We start from the raw sequence: 11760 nt of genomic DNA on the forward strand, positions 1-11760 counted from the left end.
CCCTACACAAGCGGCGACCCCTGTTTGAGAAACCCTGGTGTAGCAGATCCGTCTCTGTACGGACACGCTTGTTTCTCTCGCTTCTCCAGGCATCTCGTCTCTTTCTCCTCTCATTGGCTCTCTTGTTTGTCCTCTTTCCTTCCCTCCAGATCTAGAGAAGTGCAGGCCAGGCTGGAACAGCTTCCAGGGGTCCTGCTATAAACATTTCGCCATCCGAAGGAGCTGGGAGGATGCAGAAACTCAGTGCCGGCGTTATGGCGGCCACTTGGCCAACATCATGACCCCCGAAGAGCAGAACTTCATCAACAGTAAGCAGCATTGCCTTCAAATATCGGGAGCAAGGCCTCCCTAGAATCATGAGCTAGGGGCTTCAAAATCATGAGAGTTAAAAAACAAACAAACACCAAAAACATTTGAGTTCCTTTTTATTTGCCTTCAGGTTCCAGAGGCTAAGGAACATGCCTACACTGCATTGCAAACGGTTGTCTCTAGCTATGTGCAGATAGCCACACACGTTTGTGTTTGTAAGTTTGTTCCTAGGTAGTTGCTGTAGCCTTGGGTCCAGGAACTACAATTCCCAGGATGCACTGCAGAGAGGGTGAGGGCATTGGAGAAGGAGAGAGAGAGAGAGAGGGGAAGAGCAGGAGAAATGAGAAGATGAGCTGCGTGAAGGAGCGAGGGGAATAAACCTTACCCTTGTGGTTATCTAGCTTCCCGAGTCTTCCTCACAGCGGTTGAGGTACAAAAATTGGTGACGAGCACTAAAAAAACCCCCAGCGAAACAGAAATCTAACTGTCTTAGGGTTATCCAAGTGCCTCCTCATTCCTGCTGCAGTTACCTGCTGTTGCTGCTCCCAGGGAAACTCCAGCCTAAAAGCCTGCTGCTGCCGGCAACTGCAGCGTGCTGAAAAGAGAAATTTGAAGGAGCCGCATCTATTTTTCAAAGCGCTCCTTTTCCCCAGCCGGCACGTTCCCCTGCAGTTCTGAGTACCCAGCTGCACTGCGAACAGAGTTTTACTGGGCCAGTCAGCAATTCGGTGACCAGAAAATCTTCTCCACCTTTCTTGCTGACGCCTCCAACTTGCTTCCACACTTATTACCATGACGCATGGCCTGCTTCCACTGTTCTTCATGCCTCCCCCAGGAGATCCATCACTCCCATGGGAACAGTGGAGGTCTTACTTCAGCAACTATGTGCTTGCTATAGATACTTCTCCATATACTCCAGAAAAGCAGAAAAAGACTTACTGCTTCATTGCCTTGGTCCCGAAGGACAACGACTCTTCAAACATCTTCCTCCTTGTCCTGACGTACTGTAACATGTGACTCTCTCAGCCCTGGAAGATCATTTTAATCCTTTACTCAATGTTATTGCTGGATGCTTCAAGTTCTGTTCCCGTGTATATATGCCCCCTGAACCCATCGACTACTACATGGCTGCCTGACGTGAGTTGAGTGCAACCTGTGAATTTGCCATTTTCACAGATGAAATGATCAGGGATCAAATTGTCATGAAGACAGACAGTTCCAAGACTGTCTGAAACTATGCTAAGTAGGCATCATTGAACCGGTTGACTCATCTGAATAGGTTTCTCCTATCATTCTCGCAAGGAAGCGTAATGGTGCCCTCAAGTCCACACGTGCAGAGAGCTCTAAATTCCAACATAGTGGTGGATTGTCATCCTCGAACCAACATCAGTGAAAAGTTGCTCACCTTGAAGGAAGCAAGAATTCTTATCACCCTTGATTTATCCTCAGTGTACCCCCAGATCCCCTTAATGGAAGTATCCCACATGTACACAGCTTTCATCACTCCAGAAGGCTTGTTCCTATTCAAACGGATGCCATTTGGGTTAGCCTCTGCAGCATCTGTATTCCAGAGAATGATGCGTGTGATCTTTAGAGAGATAAGGGCGTCCTTTCAAGAGGCCAGTCTGGTGTACGGCAAAGATGATTCTGAACATGATGTCATCCTAACCAGGGTTCTAGAAAAACTCCAACAACATGGACTTACTATCAGCAAAAAAAAAAAAAAAAGGCAATTCTGTGCTGACTCAATGACATATCTAGGTCCTATTAGCTCTCGGAATGCCATACAACCAAAACCAGACTTAGTGAAAGCCATTTGCGAAGCACCAGAGCTGGACAATAAGGACAAACTTTGATACTTCTTGGGCAGGGGTTCTCAAACTGGGGGTCGGGACCCCTCAGGGGGTCGCGAGGTTATTACATGGGGGGTTTGTGAGCTGTCAGCCTCCATCCCAAACCCCGCTTTTCCTCCAGCATTAATAATAGTGTTAAATACATTAAAAAGTGTTTTTAATTGATAAGGAGGGGGTCACACTCAGAGGCTTGCTATGTGAAAGGGGTCATCAGTACAAAAGTTTGAGAAACACTGTTCTTGGGACTGTGAGAATACTATTCAAAGTTTGTACAGCAGTTGGCTCTGAAAGTAATTCCTTTTTGTCATCTCCTAAAAAAGAACGTGCGGCTTGAATGGGATGAAGCGCGCAAGAACAGCTTTAACAACATAAAACATGCAATTTCCACCAGCCCGACTCTTAGCTCGTTTGCGTCTGAGATGCAAATGATTGTCACCACAGATGCTTGCGAGGATGGTCTTGGTGCTGTCCTGACTCAGCTAAAAAATGGACGAGAAGTCACTATTGCATTTGCCTCCCTGAGTGCTCCAGAAAAAAACGGATCATGTCATCGAGAAAGGTCTGGCATGTTTCTGGGCAGTAAGACACTTCAGAACCTACCTGTGGGTAGGAGATTTATCTTGAGATCGGACCACAAACCTCTTTCAATTCTATTCACCATGCCAGGTTCTGGTCGACCAACTCTGGTCAAGCATTTGAGCGCTGTGAAGGAGTGAGGGAATAAAACTTACCTTTGCTGTTCTCTAGCTTCCCAAGTCTTCCTCACAGGGGCTCAGGTACAAAATAAACCAACGTCTGTGGGACCCGGGTTTGTACACTCGGTGTTTCCAAGACCGTGCTTGAGCGTCCTCACTGCATTGTAAACCTGGGTGTACAATTGCTGGGCCTGGGTCTCACAGCTGGGCTAACGCATCCACACTGCACTACACCGACCTTCTGCCTCAGATCTGTGGCTTGAGCTGCATCCACACTGATAGGGCTTGGCCCCAAGTCACAGCGGGACTCAGGCTCTGACCCACCCCCTAGCAGGATCCTAGGACTCGGGCCCCGAGTGTTCACTGACCTGAGTCAACTGATTTGTGTGTGGACAGAAGGGGCTGGGTTCAAACCTGAGTCAGAGCCCAGCCTTGGCGTGCAGTGTAGACAGACCCTACACATTTTTGAGCTTTTCTCTGCAACCACGATGGTTAGAAACGTACTTTTGTTTTTCAGTGAAAGCTGAGGGCTTGTCTAGATGAACAAGTTAATTCATGATAAAATGGGGTATAAATCTACATTGCGCTCACCTGCCATGCGCCATGTCCGTCTGATCCTGCTGCCGTGCACTGAAAATTCCCTAGTGCACTTTAATCGACTCCTGTTTCAAAGCAGGGAACTCCCTCTGCAGCCTGTGAGCTCTTCTTCCCTCCCCAGGGCAGCATTCCCTGCTTTTTGTTGCAGCCGGGAACGAACGCAGCTCCCTTGCCTTCCTCCCCTCAGGCATTAGCTAAGCCAGCAACAACCTGCAGCATTAGAGAGTGCTGCTGTGTGTGTGCGTGCGCGCATCACGTGTGCACACATGTCTGAGGTGTGCACGAACATGCACACGTGTGTGAAGGAGGCTCGTCTCACTGAAAGTAGTGAGAGACACAGAGGTCAATGATCATGGAAAACTCAAGGATAGATAGATAGATAGATAGATAGATAGACGGGGTGGATGGGGATAGATAGATAGATAGATAGACAGAGGGGGTGTATGGGGATAGATAGATAGACAGACAGAGGGGGTGTATGCAGATAGATAGATAGATAGATATAGATAGATAGATAGACAGACAGAGGGGGTGTATGGGGATAGATAGATAGATAGATAGACAGACAGAGAGGGTGTATGGGGATGGATAGATAGATAGACAGACAGAGGGGGTGTATGGGGATAGATAGATAGATAGACAGACAGAGAGGGTGTATGGGGATAGATAGATAGATAGATAGATAGATAGATAGATAGACAGAGAGGGTGTATGGGGATGGATGGATAGATAGATAGATAGACAGAGGGGGTGTATGGGGATAGATAGACAGATAGATAGACAGACAGACAGAGGGGGTGTATGGGGATAGGTAGATAGATAGATAGAAAGAAACTAAGGTTTAAAGAAAAGCAATGAGCAATCATGAAAAACCCAGGGAGGGCAGGAAAGACGCACAGTGGGACACGCTGAGAAAGGGACAGAGGATCGGAGAGAAAACGGACGCTGTAGTGGGGCAAAGAAGCAGGCCAGGGCAGGAGGAAGGGAAGGAGTGACGGGGAGGGAAAGGGGGATTATGTGCCGAAGGCTGCCGCCCTATCTGGCAGGGCTGTTGCTTGCAGTGTGAGCAGTGGGCCTGCAGAGAGAAGTTGGGGAGCGGCTGCAGCTTGGAGTGCGGGATGGGAGGATGAGGAAATGGATGGACTCTGCTGCCCTCTCCTGGAAGGACCCAAGAATGAGCCCCGTTTAAACGAAATACCTTGAGCTCGCCTCTGGGCCGCCCCGCACTGCGTGCATTTACCTCCATGCACAGGGGTTACCCAACGCTACCAAATCACAACGACCGCCTCGGACCGTAGAGCTGGTCGCAGCTGCTTGCGAGTTTTCCTGTTTCGTCTAAATCCCACGGGAAGTCAGTCAGCCTCCCATACGTGTCCTTGAAAATCCCAGGCTGAAAATATAACCAGCCGTCTTGGCAGGGAAGTCAGGTCTCCTGCATCAGGGCACAGACCAGCCCCTAAAGGATGAGAGTCAGGGACCCTGTGTCCAGGTAGTTCCCTCTTGCCCCTTCCGCTGACATGAGACAGGATACTGACCCAGATGGGCCATGGTTCTGATCCAGTCTGGGGATTCCTGTTGGTTTAATTCGCCCGGCACTAACCGCAAACCCCCTTTGGATTCCAGATCAATACAAGGAATATCAGTGGATTGGCTTGAATGATCGAACCATCGAAGGAGATTTTCAGTGGTCTGATGGGAGCCCCGTGGTAAGTCACAAGGGGTCAGCGCTCTACTCTTCAGTGGCAAGGCCCCTTTAAGTCAGCGTGAGAGCTCAGTTAACTAGACACAGCGTTACCAGGCAAACAGACACTGGCTTAGCATGGCCATTTCAAATCAGACACAGTAAAGAGGGGAAAAAAAACCCTGTCAATGGCCTTTTGTTCTTCACAATCACTCGGAAAATATTCTGCAGCTGTGAGTATGAATCAGACACTTCAATCACACTTTGCATTGATAGTCTGCTGGTTACGCGGCATCACTACCCTGGAAGGCAGGCTGTAAACTCATGCCAAACCACCTTGAGCTTGGACACGCTAAGCCTGATTTGGCTGGGAGGCCGCTGATGAAAACCGAAGCACTGGTTTCAGTGATTCAGTCATAGGCATTTTTCTTCTCCAAGTCAGTGCCAGGCTACTGCCGAGGCATTGGGCACTGGGCTACTTCAGGGATCTTTGCAGGAAAGCCCCCCCCCTGTTGTTGTTAAGGGCCAGGGCCCAGGATATTAATAGGCACTTAGGGCGTCACTGCATTCAGCACTTCAGTGATTTAGGAACCAACACCTGATTTTCAAAAGTGATTTAGGCACTTATGAGCCTTAATCCCATTGACTGTCAAAGTATCCGGGCCTGGACGGTCAAGTGCTCAGCACCCACACTTGGGATCAGATTCAACCTACAGGGTGTGTGTGTGTGTGTCTGTGTGTGTGTGTCTGTGTGTGTGTGTGAGAGAGAGATTACTCACTGCTCTCAATGGGAGCTAAGACCGGCTGAAAGCCTGCTCTCAATTACAGGTGTTGAAACCTTGCAAGAATTCTTGGCCTTAAGTCCTCATGGTATTTTTTCCAAAGCAGAGGGAGGGGGGAGCTAATTCAGATTAAATTCCCTTTTGCTGCACCTCTCACTTCCCTGTGCAGTTTCAGGGGGATGTAGTATTCTTCCCTTTCTGTTGCTGTGGGCAGTTAAACCCACCATCCCAGAGGTGACGGCATCTAAGGGGAGGGTGTAGAGACTTTCAGGGTTACTGTCTGACGTCCTGAAGGTTTTCCATGGTAACCTTGGGTTGGTCCTATTATCCCTTCCAGAGCAGGCCTGCAGGTTATCAACCTTTAGAATTGCTACTGATGCGACGACTAGCTAAACCCAACCCAGCGAGTGCAATGGACTTTGGCACAGCGGCTGCTCCATCCCTTGGGGTCTTGAGTTAAAGACTCGCTGCCTCTTGCTAAAAGACACCGTCTAACTCAGTCACAAGTTATGCATCCAACACAAGATGAAATTCTCTGGCCTGTGCAACATAGGAGGTCAGACTTGATCACAATGGACACTTCTGGCCTTAAAAATAAATAAATCGATGAATCTCCCCGGGCCTGGTCCTGTCTCCTACATCTAACGGCATCCAGGTGACTCTTTTGTGTTGGAGTCCTGGCTTTTTATGCAGTGTATTCCCCGCTGTAGAGTTCACGCACGCTCCTTTTCTTGGCAGCTCTATGAGAACTGGCACCACGGGCAGCCCGACAGCTATTTCCTGTCTGGAGAAGACTGCGTGGTCATCGCGTGGCATAACGGGGGGCAGTGGAGCGACGTGCCTTGCAACTACCACCTGTCCTACACCTGTAAAATGGGCTTAGGTAAGCCTCAGTTGTACCACTTCTTCCACCGGTGTCGGCTTCTGCTCTGAGACCCAGACATTAGCACGGGAGGGGAGGGGGGTAGGGGGAGGAAGGATGGGGACAGTTTGCCATTGAAAAGATTTTTTTCAATGGAAAATGGGCCTCGTGTCCAAAACAGACATTGGAATTGTCCACTTTGGATGAAACTTTGGAGGTTTTCTCAAAAAACCCTAAATTGACGTTTCGTTGGTTTTTGGTAACTTAAAAACAAAAACAAAACCACCAAGCATTTTGGCCAGTTGGGCAATCGATTTGATTTGACCGATCACGTTTGCCCAAACGGCAGGAGGGTTTTGGTTTTCGGTTGCCGCAAACTCAGCATCTTTCAAAAAAACGTTGGTTGCTGAAAACGAACATGTTCAGGTTTGGGTTTTTCAGTGTGGCGGGGGAGGGGAGACCCCAAATGGTGTAAAAACATTTTGACAAAAACGGAACAAAAAGTTTTCATGTAACTTTTTCACAAAACATCCCCAACTGCCTCTACTCCACATGCCTGAAGCACTATACAAAGGCAACACTTCCTAGCTCCTAATTCAGGTGCCCGATTCTCCGTTGCGCTGCACCTTCTTCTGTAGGTATTTCCATCCATACAACGTGTTACGAGTCAGCCTGGGAGCATTTTACACCCATTTTGCACTGGGGTTGATCACTGCACAAGGTGCAGGGGAGCAGAGAATCAAGCCAGTCTCTTTGGGGTGGGGACCGGCTTTTTGTTCTGTGTTTGTACAGCCAGGAGGTCCCGGGGCCATGACTGGAGCCGCTAGGCTCTACTGCAACATAAGTCGTTAATAATAATAAACATAAGCTGGTCATCTAAATAAATACTAATAAATAATAGATGTATAAACTGACCATGAACTGACCATGAATGAATTTAGGCTGGAAACCAGAAGCTTCCTAACCATCCGAGGTGACAGATTCCGGAACAGCGTCCCAAGCGAGTAGTAGTGGGGGCAGACAAGCTAACTAGTTGGAAGACGGGGCTCCGTCGGTTTATGAATGGGACGATATGATGGGGTTGCCTGTGATAGCAGGGACTGAACTTGCTGAACCTACAAGGGGTCCCTTCCTATCTACTCAGGTTGCGTACAAAGCAAGTTGGCCATAGTGTTTCCCTTTCCATTTTTTTTGCCCCTTTAAGGTACAATGACACGCCCACGCATAGGTCTGAAGGAGAGTCTGAAACATGGACCTTCCACGTCCCTTTATGCCCCTTGAGCGACTGCTAGCAGGCAGCAGTAGCGGGCCGTTATCCTCTATGTGGACTGACTCTGAGAAGAAAGCACAAGACACATTTCCCCAAGTATACTACCAAGAGAACTGGGTGGAAATGATGCAAATCCTAAATTAGATTGAAAAATAGAAGAGGATAAGAAAAAATTGCCAAAAATTTAGACTAAAATCCTGCCCCTTCCCCACCTTTTTTTGGGTAGAAATGAGAAATGTTGGTGAAAAGTTTCAGTGAAATTTTGAATTTTGAAAGGTTCCTCCCCCCACCTCTAATGTCTCTGGGTTCCCTGAGGCAATGGAGGGGGGAATTGTCTGGCAGAGGGGCTACTTATCAGGGAGGGGGGTCATCTTGCTAGGGTGTACTTGTGGGGGTGACATCATGTCTACCATGGCCAAGACAGTGTCACATGCTGCATGACCTTTAACCCTTTGTCTCCCTTTCCCTCGTCCCCCAGTATCTTGCACCTCCCCGCCTGAGATAACAAATGCCCACCGGTTTGGCAAACCAAAGCAGCGCTATGAGATCAACTCCATTGTCCTGTACCGATGCCTGGACGGCTTCACCCAGCGCCACTCGCCCGTGGTTCGGTGCCAGGAGGACGGCCGGTGGGAGCGGCCGCAGCTCAGCTGCGTTCCGAGTGAGTGCTTGGCAAACGCAGGGCCGAGTCCCTAGCCGCGTCGCGCCTTTGATTTCAATGAAATGATGCTGACTCACACCAGCAGGGGATCTGGCCCCTTGACGCCAATGGATCTGTGCCCGTTTACACAAGTTCAGGATGTGGCCCCTAGTATCTCAGTAAAGGGCAGCCCAGGGGACAGTTCTGCAGAGGCTAGAACACGGGCTCCTTTCGCCAGCGCTGGCAGAGGGCGGGTTTTTGCACTGCTTGTGCCCCCAAAGGTCAGGTGATTTCAATAGGTGCACAAGGAATACAGAATCATAGAATATTAGGGTTGGAAGGGACCTCAGGAGGTCATCTAGTCCAACCCCCTGCTCAAAGCAGGACCAATCCCCAGACAGTTTTTTACCCCAGTTCCCTAAATGGCCCCCTCAAGGATTGAACTCACAACCCTGGGTTTAGCAGGCCAATGCTCAAACCACTGAGCTATCCCTCCCCCCCAGCTGTTTCCAGATGGGCATGGTGAGACTCTAAGAAAGGTCATTCGATGCCACGTTCTACAGCGTGACGTCATTGCCTGCAGGATCAGGAAGGGCTTTGCCTCCCATGTGTCACTTAAAGTCAATTAGATGCATCGTGGGAGCTTTCCACCGACTGATGAAACAGCAGCTATTGTCCTGGGCTAGAGCCCGGACACAGAACTGGGTGGACCAATGTTCTGCTCTGCTCCGGGGGGAGGTGGAACGCTGAGTTTGCGTGGTCTGCTACAGGATGGCCATTGGTGGCGTATTGGGCTAAACCAGGGGTAGGCAACTATGGCACGCGTGCCGAAGGCGGCACGCGAGCTGATTTTCAGTGGCACTCTCATGCCTGGGTCCTGGCCACCAGTTTAAAACATTTTTAAAACCTTATTTACTTTACATACAACAATAGTTTAGTTATATATTATAGACTTATAGAAAGAGACCTTCTAAAAACATTAAAATGTATGACTGGCACGCGAAACCTTAAATTAGAGTGAATAAATGAAGACTCGGCACACCACTTCTGAAAGGTTGCCAACCCCTGGGCTAAACGGATCAGTTGTCTGATCCCTTATGGCAATGGGTGAGCTAACCCAAACCAAGCAAAGATGTCGTGTCTTGAGCCCCGGGTGTGTATTTTGCTGAACGGGGAGCAGGAAGTGACGTATACGTGGGAAGACACACGTCCAAAGACTTGGGTGATCTGCTTGAGCAAGCCCGGAAACTTGCGAGAGCCGGAGCAAAACGTGTATAGCAAATAATTGATCCCATCCGTGTGTCGTCGAAAATCCTAGCTTGTGACAGATAGGCCGAGGAAATGCACATGTGAGCTTGATGTGGGATAACACTGAGCCTTAACGACCTGCTGGACAAGCAACTCATGAACTCCTAACGCAATCCTTGGATATGTAAAGGGGACACATGAGTTGGAGCAGGGGGGTGAGACCAATCCTGGAATACTGTGCCCAGTTCTGTATCCACAATTTTAAAAAGAGTTGAAAAATTGGAAAGGATGCAGAGAAGAGCCACAACATTCATCGGAGGGCTGGAAAAGACGTCTTATGGTGGGAGATTTAAAGAGCTCAATCTGGTTAGTTGGCAAAAAGAAGACCAAGAGGTGACTTGATTCCAATGTCTAAATACCTTATACCATGTAAAAACACCAGATACGGAAGGGGTCTTTAATCTGGTGGGGAAAGGCAGGACAAGAACCAATGGCTGGAAGCTGAAGCCAGAAAAATTCAAATTAGAAATAAGGGGAATATTTTTAACAGTGAGGGTGGCTGACCACTGGCATAAACTACCAAGGGAAGTGGTGGAATCTCTAGCTCAGTGGTTCTCAAACTCTTTACCATTGTGGGATGCATCCAATACTACCTGTATGGCCCTGAGGATGTCACATGGGCCACAGTTGTGTGCTGATTGGGCTGCAAGCAGCCCATGGGCCACAGATTGAGGACCACTTCTCTAGCTCCTGATGTCTTCACATCCAGACTGGCTGCCTTTCTGGAAGATGCTTGAGTCAAACCCAAGTTATTGGGGTCAGTAGGGGGGTAACTGGGTGAAATTCTCTGGGTTGTGTTATACAGGAGGGCAGACTGGATGATCATAGAATATCAGGGATGGAAGGGACCTCAGGAGGTTATCTAGTCCAACCCCCTGCTCAAAGCAGGACCAATCTCCAACTAAATCCCCAAATCACCCCCTCAAGGATTGAACTCACAACCCTGGGTTTAGCAGGCCAATGCTCAAACCACTGAGCTATCCTTTGGGCTTTATAATATATAAATCCAACCGTGCTGGCATTTGACTGATGTTTTTGCTCCTTGTATATTTCTCTCTGAAAAGTTGGACCAAACCCTTGATGACTGAGGATGGACCCAAGATGGAAGACATCCCTTCCCAGGGGCACTGGGACTAGTTCTGAATGGAAACGGAGCTGGGAATATTTTTTTGTAAAACAGTCTGAAAACCAGCAGGAAAAGCAACGATGCCTTCCTCCCCATCACATTTTTTTATGTATGTATAAAGAAATTCTAATGACTAAATATTCCCTTTAAAAAAAAAATTTGAGAGCAACATAAAATGTAACTTTTCACTTTGTGCAAGGAGTATTTTGTTATTGAAATTGAAACCGAATTGAAATCAATGTGGGAGCCAGAGACCGTGTGACCTTTGACCTATGGGTGGTGCCACATGATGATGTCACTGTGGGTGTGGTGAACCTCTCTCCTACCATTGGCCAGTGGATTCGTGCCCTCCACCCACACCTTTGTACGAGGAAGTTGTTCCTTAACTGCTCTCTGTGTTTGTAATCTCTTGCTTTGCTCTGTAAAATCAAAATGCTTAAATAAATGGGGGCCAGCGTGGGAAGAAAAGTAGGGGGACGTGCCTGGAAAAGGAAGTGACATCATGAAACATAGTGACATCATGAACGGAAGTGACCTCATTTCCTCCACCAAGGACATGACTATAGGAGACTGGGAGTTTGTCACTACAGTAAGTTGCTTGGCCCCAAACTCCATTGCATGCAGGTTCTGGGTGAAT

The 11760-nt window shown here is 48.5% G+C and overlaps 1 protein-coding gene across 1 annotated transcript in view; it reads left to right on the plus strand.

Annotated features, from left to right (window-relative positions):
* The window catches only part of BCAN (brevican), a 60157-nt gene extending 48870 nt beyond the window's left edge, over positions 1–11287 (plus strand). The window contains exons 11-15 of the mRNA XM_026656318.1: positions 150–308; positions 5078–5160; positions 6656–6800; positions 8528–8710; positions 11062–11287. Coding sequence (XP_026512103.1) covers positions 150–308; positions 5078–5160; positions 6656–6800; positions 8528–8710; positions 11062–11078 — 587 coding nt within the window. The 3' untranslated portion in view covers positions 11079–11287. The remainder of the gene's footprint in view (positions 1–149; positions 309–5077; positions 5161–6655; positions 6801–8527; positions 8711–11061) is intronic.
* The last annotated feature ends 473 nt before the right edge of the window (positions 11288–11760 follow it).

This window comes from Terrapene carolina, unplaced genomic scaffold (genome assembly GCF_002925995.2).
Source record: "Terrapene carolina triunguis isolate 2854851 unplaced genomic scaffold, T_m_triunguis-2.0 Scaffold227, whole genome shotgun sequence".
NCBI lineage: Eukaryota > Metazoa > Chordata > Testudines > Emydidae > Terrapene > Terrapene triunguis.